The sequence below is a fragment of the Rutilus rutilus genome (genome assembly GCF_951802725.1).
Source record: "Rutilus rutilus genome assembly, chromosome: 2".
NCBI lineage: Eukaryota > Metazoa > Chordata > Actinopteri > Cypriniformes > Leuciscidae > Rutilus > Rutilus rutilus.
The window spans coordinates 43,938,053-43,957,004 of record NC_140210.1 but is presented as its reverse complement, the minus strand read 5'-3'; the positions used below and the strand labels follow the sequence as shown (position 1 = coordinate 43,957,004).

The window sequence follows — 18,952 nt, the reverse complement described above, 5'->3', positions numbered from 1 at the left end:
CATAATGGCCTTATTTGAAGTGTAACTGTAGCAGAAATCGATGTAAAAATCTGTATTATTGTGCCTCAAAGTTCAGTGTCCCTTTAAAAAAAAAAAAAAAAAAAAACCTTTTAAGAAAATTCTTGCATTGAGATGTGCTTGTATTTGTTACAAACATTTCTTTTCAATTTTATTGTTCCCTAACCTATAATTTTTTATAACCAAAAATCATTCAGTAATTGAAATAAAGCTGAAATAAAATTAAATATTAGATGAAAACCGTAGCAACTAACGCTGAAAAGCTAATTCAAAATACGAATAAATATTATATATAGTATATAAATAATATTACACTAGCACTGCTTAGTTTGATGCAATGAAAGTCATAAAACCCCATGAAGTATTCAAGGAATATTTAATTTTATCAAAAATAAAGTAAAACAATGTTGCGTAAAAACAATATTCTCATCCAGTCCAGCTGTGAGGCCACGACCACTATTAAAAAAAAAAGTGTAGGAGGGTTCGACAGCTTCTGATTGGCTGATGACACGGTGTCTAAACGATGTAAACAACTGCATCCTGAAACAAACAAAACAAAACAAATACAAAATAATAAAGCAGCTTCTCTTCTCTGCTGGATCTTTCCGCCCACCAAAACGTCCTGGTGCACTTTTCAAACACAACATCAAACATCAGAACAAGTGTGTGTGTGTGTGTGTGTGTGTGTGTGTGTGTGTGTGTGTGTGTGTGTGTGTGGGCAAAGTGTGCAGGTTTAACAGAGACAGACATTAGTTCTTCAGCAGTGTTTTGCGTCTGAATGGAGACTGATGGCGTGTTTCATAAAGTCACAGGTCTGATGTGAAGTTAGTTTGGCCCAAACGAGTCTTTATCTGCAGGTCCCTGAATAATCCACTCCCACATGATGGAAACACTGAGAGCGAGTGCGTTTGGACTGTAGAGCAGCACCGAAGGAGCAGTGTGTGTGTGTGTGTGTCGTCTCTCTCACAGGACAATCCAAGTGCTTCTGTCATTATCAGCCAACACCTGAAGAGAAGAGCCTGCAAAGACCAGAAACAACATCAACTCACACAGCAGTCGCGGGGTTCGAAAAACACTCACACAAAGGATTGTGGGTAGAAGTTACACGTGTTTCTATCTTGAGGCCACAAGTTACTATCGTTACTATCTTGAGGCCACGAGTTACTATCGTTACTATCTTGAGGCCACGAGTTACTATCTTGAGGCCACGAGTTACTATCTTGAGGCCACGAGATACTATCTTGAGGCCACGAGTTACTATCTTGAGGCCACGAGTTACTATCTTGGGGCCACGAGTTACTATCTTGAGGCCACGAGTTACTATCTTGAGGCCACGAGTTACTATCTTGGGGCCACGAGTTACTATCTTGGGGCCACGAGTTACTATCTTGAGGCCACGAGTTACTATCTTGAGGCCACGAGTTACTATCGTTACTATCTTGAGGCCACGAGTTACTATCTTGTGGCCACGAGATACTATCTTGAGGCCACGAGTTACTATCTTGAGGCCACGAGATACTATCTTGAGGCCACGAGTTACTATCTTGAGGCCACGAGTTACTATCTTGAGGCCACGAGTTACTATCTTGAGGCCACGAGTTACTATCTTGAGGCCACGAGTTACTATCTTGGGGCCACGAGGAGTTACTATCTTGAGGCCACGAGTTACTATCTTGAGGCCACGAGTTACTATCTTGAGGCCACGAGTTACTATCTTGAGGCCACGAGTTACTATCTTGAGGCCACGAGTTACTATCTTGAGGCCACGATTTACTGTCTTGAGGCCACGAGTTACTATCTTGAGGCCACGAGTTACTATCTTGAGGCCACGAGTTACTATCTTGAGGCCACGAGTTACTATCTTGAGGCCACGATTTACTGTCTTGAGGCCACGAGTTACTATCTTGAGGCCACGAGTTACTATCTTGAGGCCACGAGTTACTATCTTGAGGCCACGAGTTACTATCTTGAGGCCACGATTTACTGTCTTGAGGCCACGAGTTACTATCTTGAGGCCACGAGTTACTATCTTGAGGCCACGAGTTACTATCTTGAGGCCACGAGTTACTATCTTGAGGCCACGATTTACTGTCTTGAGGCCACGAGTTACTATCTTGAGGCCACGAGTTACTATCTTGAGGCCACGAGTTACTATCTTGAGGCCACGAGTTACTATCTTGAGGCCACGATTTACTGTCTTGAGGCCACGAGTTACTATCTTGAGGCCACGAGTTACTATCTTGAGGCCACGAGTTACTATCTTGAGGCCACGAGTTACTATCTTGAGGCCACGATTTACTGTCTTGAGGCCACGAGTTACTATCTTGAGGCCACGAGTTACTATCTTGAGGCCACGAGTTACTATCTTGAGGCCACGAGTTACTATCTTGAGGCCACGATTTACTGTCTTGAGGCCACGAGTTACTATCTTGAGGCCACGAGTTACTATCTTGAGGCCACGAGTTACTATCTTGAGGCCACGAGTTACTATCTTGAGGCCACGATTTACTGTCTTGAGGCCACGAGTTACTATCTTGAGGCCACAAGATACTGCCTTGAGGCCACGATTTACTGTCTTGAGGCCACGAGATAGTCATACTTTTTTTTTTTTGACAAAGTAGGACTTCGTAGAATCCTGAAAAATATGTTTCGATGCATATAAAATATAAGGTTTCAACCAAAATATGAAGTTTTTTCATATTGTTTTCAACATAGATAATAATCAGAACAATCAAAACAATGTTTCTTGAGCATCAAATCATCATATTAGAATGATTTCTGAAGGATCATGTGACAATGAAGACTGGAGTAATGATGCTGAAAATTCAGCTTTGATCACAGGAATAAATTACATTTTAACATGTACGGTATTCACATAGAAAACAGCTATTTTAAATTGTAATAATATTTCACAATATTACAGTTTTAAACTCTAATGTCCAAACGTTGGTGTATTGATATAAGCGTGTGTGTGAAGCACACCTTTATGCATGGCCTCGTTGGTCATGCGGTTGATGTAGCGCGAGCTGCTCTCGGGGACGAGCCACCGCATCACGGTGTTCACACACGACTTCCTGTAGGAGCTCCACACACTCCCACTGAGACACAAGCACACGAGCACATCTGAGTGAAGGGACCGACACACACACAAACATCTGTCGACTCAGAGAGAGGATCTGAAGGGCATTACCTGGTCTGACCTTTGACCTCGGTGAGGTCGCCCACACCGACTGTGCGACAAGCTCCCGTGTTTAGGTCCCAACTGACCTGCAGACTGGAGTGATACGACTTTGGTCTGCAAACAAAGACAGAGGAGAAAGTGTTAATGAGCATTTCATTTTGCGCGCGTGTGTGTGTAGACAGGTTAAAGTGTTTGTGTGTACTGGTTTGGCCTACATTACGAGGACAGAATGTAGTGTGTGTTCAGGTTTCAGGCCAAATGCAGACGGTTTTCTGAGGGTTATTTTTAGGGTCGGGTTAGAAAATATCATCAGCTCAATATTTAAACCATTACACCTATGGCATTTACTCATAATGACAGGTGTACCAATGTGTGTGTGTGAGAGAGAGAGAGAGTGTGTGAGAGTTTGTGTATGTGTGTGTGTGTGTGTGTGAGTGAGAGAGAGAGAGAGAGAGAGAGAGAGAGTGTGTTTGAGTATGAGTGTTTGTGTGTGTGAGAGTGAGTGAGTGTGTGTGTGTGTGTGTGTGTGTGAGAGAGAGAGAGAGAGAGAGAGAGAGAGTGCATGTTTGTGTATGAGTGTGAGAGAGTGTGTGTGAGTTTGTGTATGTGTGTGTGAGAGAGAGAGTGTGTGAGAGAGAGTGCATGTTTGTGTATGAGTGTGAGAGAGTGTGTGTGAGTTTGTGTATGTGTGTGAGAGTGTGTGAGAGAGTGCGTGTTTGTTTGTGTATGTGTGTGAGAGAGAGTGTGTTTGTTTGAGAGAGTGTGAGAGAGAGTGTGTTTGTGTGTGTGTGTGTGTGTGTGTGTGTGAGAGAGAGAGAGTGTGAGAGAGTGCATGTTTGTGTGAGTGTGAGAGAGAGAGTGTGTGTGAGTATGTGTGTGTGAGAGAGAGAGAGAGTGCGTGCATGTTTGTGTATGAGTGTGTGAGAGAGAGAGTGTGTGTGTGTGTGTGTGTGTGAGAGAGAGAGAGAATGTGTGTGAGAGAAAGTGTGTGTGTTTGTGTGTGTGAGAGAGCGTATGTGTGTGTGAGCGTATGAGTGTGTGTAAATGTGAGTGTATGTCTGTGTGTGAGAAAGAGTTTGTGAGTGTGTGTATATGTGTATGTGAGTGTGTGTATATGTGTGAGTGTATATGTGTATGTGTGTGTGAGTGTGAGTGTGAGAAAGAGTGTGTGTATATGTGTATGTACCTGCAGTGCTCATCCTCACAATTAGAGAAGGCCAGTAGCAGCAGGCCGATGTTGATCACCACTTTGTTGGTCTCCGGGCAAACCTGTCACCATAGCAACAACAGAACACATGCTAATTAGAACAGTAACAGCTGGGTTCCGCAAGTAAAAACTACATTCATTTTATCCATAGCAAAATGTATCTGAGATATGAGCTTTCGCAACCATATGAGCTGAGTGTTAATTTATATATATTTATTTTATATTATACAACACTCTAGAATGTGTCCAAGTGGATTTTTTGCTTTTAAGTAAAAAAAAAGAAAGAATTTTGCATTAAAAAAATACTTTTTTTCTCCTTAACCTCTTACAGTTCCTGTCACCTGAGCATAGAGTTACAAAAAAACACTCTGATGTGCCAAGCCATCAGACCTGAACCAAAAAATGTTTAATTCAAACTTTAATCGTGAAAGTATTTGTGTGGATCGTTAAAATATTAGTTAGCTTAAAAATGTGTGATATGAATAAATCGTGCTCATAAAGATATGTACCAAAATAAAACAAAACAGCAGTTCCTCCTAAACAAACGTCACCTCGAGGATGACGACGTCATAGTCGCTGAAGGAACAGAACTGCGAGCCCCAGACAGCATCATTCCTGATGACCTCGTTGATGAGATACTCGAAATCCAACGTCAGCTGCTCGATGCACACACACTGAGAGACACACCAGAGTTCACACACAACATCCTGCAGAGATGTGCAGTCTCATGATAACGTCTCCGACACACACCTGACCGCTGTACTGTCCCGTCACCAGCTGTAGGTTTCGCCCCTTCAGATCCGTCACAGTGAACGGAAGCTGTACTTTGTCTTCCTCCTCTCCTGAAGACAACAGACACACACACTACAGATTATATACGGGTTCTGGTGTGTACACTAAAAGAAAGGAGGAAATTCTACACACTTTATACTAAATGGACATATATTATGTAATCAGATGCATTGTCAAATAATCACATCTCTTATGAACCAGTTCTATTAAGTGAATCAAAAACACACAGAACGAGCAGAGTAGACTGATTCACGAACAAATGACTAAGTTGGAAAGTTAAAAGTTCAGCAGTTCAAAGCTGCTTTGAAAAAAATCATATTGGTAAAAGCGCTATATAAATGAAGGTGAATGGACTTGACTAAAGCCTGTTTTATGCTTCTGCGTCGAACTGCCGCCGTAGCTACGTCGTAGGCTGTGTGTAGCGCGCGTACCCTACGGCGTACCCTGACGTGCACCTCTCCAAAAATGTAACAACGCGTCAATTCTACGCGGACACAAGCGCTGTGATTGGTCTGCCAGAACCCCTCCCTCGGGGTTTCACACGCTCCCTAGGTACGCGTCAACGCGGACAACGACACAGAAGTATAAATTAAAACCAACACGTTGCCTACGGCGTATAGGCTCCGGCGTAGGTCCAACGCAGAAGTATAATGAGGCCTTTAGTGAATCATAGGCATACAGTGCAACCAGTGTAGTATGACTCATAAACAAATGTCTCTGCGTCTGTTCTTTTTAGTGAATCAAAATCATACAGCGTGACCGGTGCAGTCTGATTCACAAATTACTTTTTTAATGAATCAGTTCTGTTATTGAATCAAAAACTTAAGGCACAACTGATGTAGCCTGGTTTATGAATACATTACTTCAAGTGAATCAAAATTAAATACAGTCTGACCACTGTAGTCTGATTCACAACTACTGATTCAGTTCAAAAGAAATATACGATAGAAAGATTAGTTAGAAAGAAATATACAATAGAACGATAGACAGATAAACAGACAGATAGATAGAACGATAGATAGATAGAATGATAGATAGAACGATAGATAGATAGATAGATAGATAGACAGACAGATAAATAGATAGAATGATTGATAGATAGATAGATAGATAGACAGACAGACAGAACGATAGATAGACAGAACGATAGATAGACAGAACGATAGATAGAACGATAGACAGACAGATAAATAGATAGACAGACAGATAGACAGAACGATAGATAGACAGATAGACAGAACGATAGATAGATAGAACGATAGATAGATAGAACGATAGACAGACAGATAAATAGATAGAATGATTGATAGATAGATAGACAGACAGATAGATAGACAGACAGACAGAACGATAGATAGATAGAACGATAGATAGAACGATAGACAGACAGATAAATAGATAGACAGACAGACAGATAGATAGACAGACAGATAGACAGAACGATAGATAGAACGATAGATAGATAGATAGATAGATAGATAGATAGATAGATAGATAGATAGATAGATAGAACGATAGATAGAGCGATAGATAGATAGAACGATAGATAGACAGAACGATAGATAGAACGATAGATAGATAGAACGATAGATAGACAGAACGATAGATAGATAGAACTGTAGACAGACAGATAAATAGATAGAATGATAGATAGATAGATAGATAGACAGATAGATAGAACGATAGAACGATAGATAGAACAATAGATATATAGATAGACAGATAGAACGATAGATAGACAGAACGATAGATAGAACGATAGATAGAACGATATATAGATAGACAGATAGATAGAACGATAGATAGACAGAACGATAGATAGATAGAACGATATATAGATAGACAGATAGATAGAACGATAGATAGACAGAACGATAGATAGATAGAACGATAGACAGACAGATAGATAGAACGATAGACAGACAGATAGATAGAATGATAGACAGACAGATAGATAGAATGATAGATAGATAGGCAGATAGACAGAACGATAGATAGAACGATAGACAGACAGATAGATAGAACGATAGACAGACAGATAGATAGAATGATAGATAGATAGGCAGATAGACAGAACGATAGATAGAACGATAGACAGATAGATAGATAGAATGATAGATAGATAGGCAGATAGACAGAACGATATATAGAACGATAGACAGATAGATAGATAGAATGATAGATAGATAGGCAGATAGACAGAACGATAGATAGATAGAACGATAGACAGACAGAACGATAGACAGACAGACAGAACGATAGATAGATAGAACGATAGATAGACACAGATAGATAGACAGATAGACAGAATGATAGATAAATAGAACGATAGATAGATAGCTAGAACGATAGATAGATAGAACGATAGACAGACAGACAGACAGAACGATAGATAGACAGACAGACAGATAGACAGAGCGATAGATAGAACGATAGATAGATAGAACGATAGAGAAAGATAGAACGATAGATAGATAGAACGATAGATAGACAGAACGATAGATAGATAGATAGATAGAACGATAGACAGACAGATAAATAGATAGACAGACAGACAGACAGACAGATAGATAGACAGACAGATAGACAGAACGATAGATAGATAGATAGATAGAACGATAGATAGAGCGATAGATAGATAGAACGATAGATAGACAGAACGATAGATAGAACGATAGATAGATAGATAGATAGATAGATAGAACGATAGATAGATAGATAGAACGATAGATAGATAGAACTGTAGACAGACAGATAAATAGATAGAATGATAGATAGATAGATAGATAGATAGATAGACAGATAGATAGAACGATAGATAGAACAATAGATATATAGATAGACAGATAGAACGATAGATAGACAGAACGATAGATAGAACGATAGATAGATAGAACGATATATAGATAGACAGATAGATAGAACGATAGATAGACAGAACGATAGATAGATAGAACGATATATAGATAGACAGATAGATAGAACGATAGATAGACAGAACGATAGACAGACAGATAGATAGAACGATAGACAGACAGATAGATAGAATGATAGATAGATAGGCAGATAGACAGAACGATAGATAGAACGATAGACAGACAGATAGATAGAACGATAGACAGACAGATAGATAGAATGATAGATAGATAGGCAGATAGATAGGCAGATAGACAGAACGATAGATAGAACGATAGACAGATAGATAGATAGAATGATAGATAGATAGGCAGATAGATAGAACGATAGACAGACAGAACGATAGACAGACAGACAGAACGATAGATAGATAGAACGATAGATAGACACAGATAGACAGACAGACAGACAGAACGATAGATAGACAGACAGACAGATAGACAGAACGATAGATAGAACGATAGATAGATAGAACGATAGAGATAGATAGAACGATAGATAGATAGAACGATAGATAGACAGAACGATAGATAGATAGATAGAACGATAGATAGATAGATAGATAGATAGATAGACTGAACGATAGATAGATAGAACGATAGATAGACTGAACGATAGATAGATAGATAGATAGAACGATATATAGATAGACAGATAGATAGAATGATAGATAGACAGAACGATAGACAGAACGATATATAGACAGATAGATAGAACGATAGATAGACAGAACGATAGACAGATAGATAGATAGATAGACAGATAGATAGAACGATAGATAGACAGACAGATAGAACGATAGACAGACAGATAGATAGAATGATAGATAGATAGGCAGATAGACAGAACAATAGATAGAACGATAGACAGACAGATAGATAGAACGATAGACAGACAGATAGATAGAATGATAGATAGATAGGCAGATAGACTGAACGATAGATAGAACGATAGACAGACAGATAGATAGATAGAATGATAGATAGATAGGCAGATAGACAGAACGATAGATAGATAGAATGATAGATAGACAGACAGAACGATAGATAGATAGAACGATAGATAGACACAGATAGATAGATAGACAGAACGATAGATAGATAGAACGATAGATAGATAGAACGATAGATAGATAGAACGATAGATAGATAGAACGGTAGATAGATAGAACGATAGAGATAGATAGAACGATAGATAGAACGATAGATAGATAGAACGATAGATAGATAGAACGATAGATAGACAGAACGATAGATAGACAGAACGATAGATAGATAGATAGAAAGATAGATAGATAGATAGAAAGATAGATAGACTGAACGATAGATAGACTGAACGATAGATAGATAGAACGATAGATAGATAGATAGATAGAACGATAGATAGATAGAACGATAGATAGACAGAACGATAGATAGACAGAACGATAGAATGATAGATAGATAGATAGAACGATAGATAGACAGAACGATAGATAGACAGAACGATAGATAGATAGATAGATAGATAGATAGATAGATAGATAGATAGATAGATAGATAGATAGACTGAACGATAGATAGACTGAACGATAGATAGATAGAACGATAGATAGATAGATAGAACCAGGGCCGGATTGGGACTCATTTTCAGCCCTGGAGTTTCATGCCTTAGACCGGCCCACTTTAGTTCCCGACTGACTATTAAAATAATGTAATTAAACCCTCAGTATATAAGGCCCAATCTTTCAAGGGCTATCTGGCACTTCCCCCAATATGGTAGCTTGTTTCCGCCACAAAATAAAAATAAATAAATGATAATTGCGACTTTTTATCTCAAAATTGCGAGTTTACATCTCGCAATTCTGACTTTATTTCTCAGAATTGCGAGATACAAAGTCAGAATTGCGTGAAATAAAGTCACAATTGCGTGTTATAAAGTCAGAATTCGGACTTTTTTTCTCGCAATTGCGACTTTATATCACGCAATTCTGACTTTATAATACGCAATTGCGAGTTTATATCTCGCAATTCTGACATATTTTCTCAGAATTGTGATATATAAAATTGTGAGATATAAATTCCTATTCTAAGGGGGAAAAAAAGACGGACTTTTTTTTTTTCTCAGAATAGTTTATCTCACAATTCTGACTTTATAACACGCAATTGCGACTTTATATCATGCAATTCTGACTTTATATCTCCCAATTGCGTGTTATAAAGTCAGAGTTGCGTGATATAAAGTCACAAGTCACGCAATTGTGACTTTATTTCACGCAATTCTGACTTTATATCTCGCAATTCTGACTTTATAACACGCAATTGCGACTTTATTTCACGCAATTCTGACTTTATATCTCGCAATTCTGATTTTTTTTTTGTGGCGGAAACAAGCTTCCATAAACATCTGACTGTGTTAAATAGGAATCCATTGTAATAAAGTTATTCTCATTATTATGCAATAGGCTATTGCTCTACCTGCTCTCCTCTCTCATCTCCATCTCCTTCTCTCGTTCTTCTTCTCTAGTCTCTTTATCTTTACCTGTAAATCTCCCCTTCCTGAAGATGAGCTTAGATTGATACAGTCTTTGTAAAGTGATTATTTATGTAGGTCGTTTAAAATTTCTATCATAAAACAGCCGTTTAGTTTAGCCACGCACCTTATCTCGTGAAGCGTCGCGTTGGGATTCGCGCGCGGCCGCGGCTCGCGCTTCTGTGAACTTAAATCCCGCTTGCTTTGATCGGTCATCTCAAACATTTTGCCATTGCCGACGAGCGGTGTTTGAGTGCTGAAGCAGCTCAGATGATGAGGTCGGTTATCGTCGCGATATGCGAATCATTGCAGCAGGTAATATTAGGCAATTATTTCACAACGTTCATTATACACTCAGGAAAAATTACCGAGGTCCGGATCTCGGAGACCTCAATGGTCGGTACGGCCCTGACTCGTAGGCTTGGCCGCTTGAGTTTCTAGAGATATTTTATTATTCTGGCCTTTTCAGCGCCGCCTTTGCGCCTATAGGCTATTATCCATGTTTTGTATCTCTTATTTTTTGTTCGCACATCTCTAACAAAGTGACTTTATTTTCATTTTTTTGTGGGGCTGCGATAAAATAATAATAAAAAAAAAAATAGTGGGGCTGCGCTATGACTGGAGCCATAAGGAAAGCATTCAACCCATGACAACACCGGCCCTCCTGGCCAATAAAACAGACCGGCCCACCGGGAATTTTCCCGGTGCTCCCGATTAGCCAATCCGGGCCTGGATAGAACGATAGATAGACAGAACGATAGATAGACAGAACGATAGATAGATAGATAGATAGAAAGATAGATAGATAGATAGAAAGATAGATAGACTGAACGATAGATAGACTGAACGATAGATAGATAGAACGATAGATAGATAGATAGAACGATAGAACGATAGATAGACAGAACGATAGATAGACAGAACGATAGATAGACAGAACGATAGATAGACAGAACGATAGAATGATAGATAGATAGATAGATAGATAGATAGATAGATAGATAGATAAAACGATAGATAGATAGATAGATATATAGATAAAACGATAGAACGATAGATAGAACGATAGATAGATAGAACGATAGATAGACAGAACGATAGATAGAACGATAAATAGATAGAATGATAGATAGATAGACAGATAGATAGACAGAACGATAGATAGATAGAACGATAGCTAGAACGATAGATAGACAGACAGATAGATAGACAGAACGATAGATAGATAGAACAATAGATAGATAGATATATAGATAGATAGACAGATAGATAGAGATAGACAGATAGATAGATAGATAGATAGATAGATAGATAGATAGATAGATAGATAGAACGATAGACAGAACGATAGACAACGATAGATAGAACAATAGATAGATAGAACGATAGATAGATAGATAGACAGATAGATAGAAAGATAGATAGAAAGATAGATAGAACGATAGATAGATAGACAGACAGAACAATAGATAGATAGACAGATAGATAGAAAGATAGATAGAAAGATAGATAGATAGAACGATAGAACGATAGATAGATAGATAGATAGATAGATAGATAGATAGATAGATAGATAGATAGAACAATAGAACGATAGAACGATAGAACGATAGATAGATAGATAGATAGATAGATAGATAGATAGAACGATAAATATATATATAGATAGATAGATAGATAGATGGATAGATGGATAGATAGACATGTAAATGTCGTACCGCTGGGCTGCTCCGCCGCTCGGGCCTGTGGGAGTCTGTATCTGAGAGTGGTGTAGTTGACGTAAGCAGGTTCTGAGGAGGAAGAGGAGGATGAAGGTTCGTGAGCGTGTGGAGACAGAGAGGAGACGGAGGAGAGGGATCCCGGAGACATGACCGTGTTACACACACTGCTCTCCTCTGCCTCTGCGGGCGGAGAGGAGGAAGACGAGGGTCCTGGGACCTCAGCGTCTCGTTCACGTCTCTCTCTCGTTCGGTCTTCCTCGCTGTGGGATCGCTGGGGGTCGGTCTCTTCTTTCTCTTTGGCTTTGCACCTGTCGTGTTCCCTCGTTCCGGCCTGAGCTCGGCGGAAAATGTCAGCGGCGAACTCTCTGGCCCGCACAGCAGCCTGTGATTGGCCGGGGGAGAGCGGGGTGAAATGGGGCTTTAACTGGCTGAGGTCAGGTGACCCCTCAGATGAGGTCGACGAGGATGAGGATGGTGATGAAGGTCCAGCCGGAGGAGGAGGAGAGGAGGACGACGTTTCTCTCTTTCGGTACAGAATCTGATTGTTTTGACAATCCAGCTGCCCGTCTCCTACAGAGACACAGAGAGATTACTGCATCTAACTGACATAGACAATACATACAACTGTAATATTGTGAAACATTATTACAATTTAAAATAACAGTTTTCTATTTGAATATATTGTAAAATGTATTTATTCCAGTGATCAAAGCTGAATTTTCAGCATCATTACTCCAGTCTTCAATGTCACATGATCCTTCAGAAATCACTCTAATATGATGATTTGATGCTCAAGAAACATTTCTGATTATTATCAGTGTTGAAAACGGTTCATAATATCAGGAAACCATGATAAAAAAAAATAGAAAGTTGAAAAGAACAGCATTTATTTGAAATAGAAATCTTGTCACATTATAAATAACTTTATTGCTTCTTATGATTAATTTAATGCATTTTTCCCGAATAAAAGTATTCATTTCTTTTTTTTTAAAGACCCTAAACGTCTGAACTGTAGAGTGCACAAATGAATTGAAAATAGTGTTAAATAGCATAATTTACATTTGAAATAATTTAGTAAAATAAATGAATAAATAAATAAGCTATATAAAAAATATTAGATATAAATATGCAAAATTTTGTATGATTTATTTATTCTTACAAATGACACTTTGTGAGTCAGTTCTTTAAATGAAAAAGTCAATTCATGAGTTACCGGTATTATCAGTTTGAAGTAAACTACTGAGTGACGATTCAAATGAATCAGTGAATCATTCCTTTATCCATTTCATTCAAACGAACTGTTCAAACAAAAACAATTTCCTAAACGAATCATACTTCCTACTGACACCTGAGAGAGCACACATACATGCACATCAACAGACCAACACACTCTGACGTGCACAGACGATGTGTTTGTATCTGGGCAGAGGGTGATGTGTGTGTACCTGGGCAGAGGGAGGTGTGTGTACCTGGGCAGAGGGTGGTGTGTGTGTACCTGGGCAGAGGGAGTTGTGTGTGTACCTGGGCAGAGGGAGATGTGTGTGTACCTGGGCAGAGGGAGATGTGTGTGTACCTGGGCAGAGGGAGATGTGTGTGTACCTGGGCAGAGGGAGATGTGTGTGTACCTGGGCAGAGGGAGTTGTGTGTGTACCTGGGCAGAGGGAGATGTGTGTGTACCTGGGCAGAGGGAGTTGTGTGTGTACCTGGGCAGAGGGTGATGTGTGTGTACCTGGGCAGAGGGAGATGGCGCAGGCCACCAGAGAGTAGCTGGTGTTGAGCAGAATCACCTGGTCCTTCTTCAGCTGCAGCGCCGGCTGGAACGTCGGGAACGGATAAACCACTTGATAGCGAGCGTTCAGAACGTAACCGTGCTGCAGACACTCGCCACCTGAGCCGGAGACCGGAGAGAGCTGTTTAATCGCTTAATACGGTGTGTGTGTGTGTGTACCTGTGCGTATGGTGGACACAGTGGACGTGGGACAGCACTGTTGGCAGCGGTCAGTAATACGTTGTGTGTGTGCGCGTGTGTACCTGTGCGTATGGTGGACACAGTGGACGTGGGACAGCACTGTTTGCACGGCTGTGCAGGAGGCATTGAGGTGATGGTGATGTAGATGTCTCTGTTGTTCTCGTCACTCATCATCATGTTCATCAGGGCTGAACTGGAGCTGCGTGTGCTGACAGATCACAGAGAGAACATGTTCACATGTACACTGACTACATTTCATCTGAATTTTAGTTCAAGTGCCCCTATTATGCTATTTTAATGTTTCCTAATTTTGTTTTGGAGTCTCCTACAACAGGTTTACATGCACCCAAGCTAAAAAAATAAATGGCCCAGTCTGTTGTGATTGGTCTACTCTGCTCTGATTGGTCAGATGGCTCAGTCTGTTGTGATTGGTCTACTCTGCTCTGATTGGCCAGATGGCCCAGTCTGTTGTGATTGGTCTACTCTGCTCTGATTGGTCAGACGGTTGTGATTGGTCTACTCTGCCCTGATTGGTCAGACGGCCCAGTATGTTGTGATTGGTCGACCGATTACAGAGCTTGTTGTTAATGAAACAATCATTACCATATATGAATTTCAGCTCCAGATCTTCCTCAGCCCTTTACAAACAGCCTGATACAAACAGTAGCAATGGTGTCGGCTTTAATGTATCAATTTGAACCCGAGTCCTCATCCTTAGTTTGGAAGAGCATGAAAAGTGGATTCGCAGAACTGGAAACAGCGTCCCTCGACACGTCGACAAAGCGAACCGAACTCTTCCAGTCTCAGCAACTTCTACAGTGTTTGAGGGCCAGAGTAGGCATCGTTTGAGGCCAGCCGATGAAGACAATAGGCTGGCATTGAGCAAATGTGTTACACTGTTACGTAGTTTGAACAGGAAGTGAGTTTGGCATTGCTGATGACTCGTTTTAGCAGTTCAGAATTTTCATATTTTAGTTTTTTTAGGAGACAATAACTTTATTTGTCGTGCACTTTGATCTTTAAAACTTTGCAGACCTTTTGCATTCACAAACAGCTTTATTACACACTGCATGAAAGGAGTGTGAGAAAAAGCATACCAGGGCACTTCAAATTATGTTGCATATTTTTATTCCTTTTTTGAGTTATTTGCAGATTGATCACTTTCCCCTGATCTCAGCCACATACAAAAAAAAGGAAGAAAATAGAGCATAAGATGTACATAGAAAGAAAGAAAGACCGTTTTTTAAAATGTCTATATAGGTTTTATTAATTTTTATTTCAGTTTTAGTTAAGTACATCAAGTTAGACTAAATGAAAATGAGAAATGTTGTGTAAGACTGAAAATACTGGTCGAGGCCCGGTCTATGGACCTCCCCATGCGGCCTCACTTCCTCTCAGAAACAACGAAGAACTCACACAAGAACATGGTTTAATGTGAATGTTTATCATTGACTGTTATGTTTTTGGTGTCATTTGAAATGTCTCAAAGTGAGTGGTACAGATATCTCATTTCCAGATAGATAAAATAAAAGGTAATAAGGTTTATAGAAGTTTAGAGAAAACTGGTTCAGAGCCATTTGAGGGTGGTCTCCCCCATCCCCCATGTCACCTGCATTTGAAGGTGGTCTCCCCCATCCCCCATGTCACCTGCATTTGAAGGTGGTCTCCCCCATCCCCCATGTCACCTGGTCAAACAGGATAAAAGAAGGTGTTCGCCCTCTCTCTGGGGTCTTCTTTGCTGGACGTGAATGGAATAGGTGGTATTTCTCTCTCTCTTTCCCTTTCTCTCTCTCTCTCTATCTCAGGTAGGCTACAAGCTGGGTAAGATTCTTTGGTGTAACCAATGTATAATCATGTTCTAGATATTTGAATTGATCGTGGAATTGATCTCTGATATCTGAAATATTAAATTGTTACATGTGATTATTCTAACTGATTTTGACATTGTTCATTTAATGGTTAAAAGGAATAGTCATACATTCGCTCACTTTTAGTGAGGCACAGATGTTATTAAAACCTTTCATTTATGGAGTCAGATGAAGTAACGAGTTAATACATATGATCAATGTATTACAAATTTAACCAACCAATACTTTGCATGAGTGAGGACAGAACACGTGATACCTTCCCCGTGTATTGGCGAACCGCCAATTGGACCAATGGGCCTTACAGTTGCTTTGACAACTAGGCCTAGCTGAAATAAAATCTTTTTTTTATATTTTATTTCGGTTAATGATTGTTTTATTTCAAGTAACTTTTTTTATGGCTTTAGCTTTAGTTAAACTAAATTCTTCCAAAAACAACCCTGCCACTGACCCAGCACAGAGGAGGAAGACAGAATCTTACTTAAAGCCGAAGACGACCAGCTTGGAATGATCATTGTGCCACTCGCAGACGGTCAGGTAGAGATCGGTGTAGATGTCCTCACCCGCAAACAAACGCACATGATGCACCTGCAAAGAGATGATAGATATGCTAGATGTGAAGAAGCCACACCTACAGACTGTTCAAATAGTTAAACCCTCACTTAAAGGTCACACTTGTGATCCTCTGCAGTCAAAACAGACACAAAAAATTAACAAAATAATGTGCTATATTAAATCAAATGTATTCTTTAATGTTTTTGAGGGGATTTCAGCCTTACATACATATATATATATATATATATATACACATTAGGTCGATTTTGTCACACAAGTCACAAAGTTTGTATAAATGTAAATTTTTTCTCTCAAAAATGTCCAAAGTCGGCATAAAACAGAAGTTGCGGTAGTCTTTTCTTCACTATTGTGAAGTATATTTTTCACAAAGTATATGTTTCACAGTTTCTGGAACAAGAACAAATGTAGGTTGGGACTATTTGGGGATCTCATTTGATTAAACATGCCAGTAAACACGTCAAGTAAGTTATTTTGATTGAAGATTGCGAGGGAACATGAATACTATGATATTCCATTAAAAATATAAGAATTGTCAATTTTGGTCATGGTGACTTTAAAGCTCTGACAGACTCAGCGAGCGGTGGTTTTACCTGTTTGAGGCGGCTGTGCAGGTTAAACTCCCACCAGTACAGGTGATACGTGTAGAAGGAGAAGTCATCGTCCTCTCCACAGTCACTGGTGTAGGACAGCACGTACCGCCCGCATTTGGTGAAGCCCAGGAAGATGTGCCTGTGATAGCAGAGAGACGGATCAGACACGGCATTCACATCGCTCCGACACAGATCGCATGTTCTCCTCACCCTGCTCTGAGGAACTCCTCACTGACGATGGTCTTCAGCGGGACACAGACACGAGGAGGGAGTTTTCGGAAGAGCCGCTGAGAGAGCTGCCCATTCAGCTAAAAGCCAGACAGACAGGGACTTTAATACAGTTACAGAGACACATGAGCCATAACTACAGTTAAATGGGCTTTTAGACTGACAAAGCTACTTAATCAAGGGTGTTATTGCTAAATATCAAGACCATGATAGTTATAACCTGTTAAAATCATCTTTGCACTGAACTCAACCTGGCTGAGGCATTTCTAACATTCATTTATGTAAAAAAAAAAAAAAAAATTCATTAAATGAGATGGGGTTGAGGACAGAGACTGCTATTTCAATGTTAATGATAGATGTCAGTGCAAAACAATGAATAATAAGTTACTTCTGTTATGATAACTGATGGACATCTCAATCATGACAGATTCATATAAACATGACCATTGTTTGTTGTTGTAACTGCCCCAAAGAACCATGTACTGCAGCAAAGGAATATTTGTATTGCTTTTTTGTAGATGTGCCCATTAATATCTTCACATACACAAATAATGAACTCTGATAGACACATAAAGGCGTTGAATGAGGCTACAGCTAAACATGCTAATAACATACACATTATTATCTACGTTATGCTGTTGAAACATTTCACGCAACAAATGCGACATTTGGACCAACTTTCCTCTCTCTACCTACCCGTCCTCGCGTGAGTAGTTTGATGATGTGATCTTTGTGTTTTCTCTGGTGTTTTTGTTTGTTGTCATCTTTCTCAGATTTCGAGCTGGGCGCCATTTTTGATTTTTGCCAGTTCTTTGGATTTGCCATCAGTCCAGCCCGAGCAGCTCGCCGATTGGCTCTGCCTTCTCCAATGAGAGCTTTGATTGGTCACAAAAGCCGTCGATCAAAGAAATGAGGGCGGGTTATTTGCTACGTTCTGGCTCTGAACATTTTTCAACCAATCAACCACTGTCATTTTTGTTTACGTATTCAGTGTGGAAAAATAATTGTTTGTAAATTAAGTTACATTTTATGTAGTTTCTAATTAGTCATCTAATCACAACATTATAATGGCAAAGTCGTCTCAATCGATTCATACTGCAGTTATTTAAAATGTTCATATTCTATTTTTATTTTACATGATCACTTTCAAGTACACTTTAATAGTTAACATGTATATAAATAACTGCCATATTATCATGCTTTATCATTTCGAGCTTTATCATACACCAAGGAGGACCTTGACCTGGCGGGTGTGTCTCTAGTGAAAAAAATTATACATGAATGGCTGTATCACCCTCCATCCCATTTAGTCATTTAAATGAATAGAGTCGTTGTCGTTTAAGCTTTATTGACATTATTGACTTTTTTTTCTTTCTTT

The 18,952-nt window shown here is 39.5% G+C and overlaps 1 protein-coding gene across 1 annotated transcript; it reads right to left on the bottom strand.

The window, feature by feature from the left end:
• Nucleotides 1-375: 375 nt before the first annotated feature.
• Nucleotides 376-18,371, bottom strand: dcaf15 (DDB1 and CUL4 associated factor 15). Its single transcript, XM_084401709.1, has 13 exons — nt 18,271-18,371; nt 17,557-17,654; nt 17,347-17,485; nt 16,662-16,768; nt 14,378-14,523; nt 14,076-14,234; nt 12,344-12,916; nt 5,157-5,248; nt 4,958-5,080; nt 4,386-4,468; nt 3,209-3,313; nt 3,001-3,116; nt 376-1,037 (listed from the first exon to the last, which is right to left on the bottom strand). Exons 1-13 carry the CDS (start codon nt 18,364-18,366, stop codon nt 982-984), a joined length of 1,893 nt encoding a protein of 630 aa, XP_084257835.1. The 5' UTR covers nt 18,367-18,371; the 3' UTR covers nt 376-981.
• Between the last annotated feature and the right edge of the window lie 581 nt (nt 18,372-18,952).

Excerpts from the sequence above, each read along its gene's own strand:
- dcaf15 (XM_084401709.1), bottom strand. The coding sequence starts at position 18,366 with ATGGCGCCCAGCTCGAAATCTGAGAAAGATGACAACAAACAAAAACAC. Across the intron at positions 4,469-4,957 it reads ATGACGTCGTCATCCTCGAG|GTTTGCCCGGAGACCAACAA; the intron begins GTGACGTTTGTT and ends CTATGGTGACAG. Across the intron at positions 3,314-4,385 it reads TGTGAGGATGAGCACTGCAG|ACCAAAGTCGTATCACTCCA; the intron begins GTACATACACAT and ends CTTTGTTTGCAG.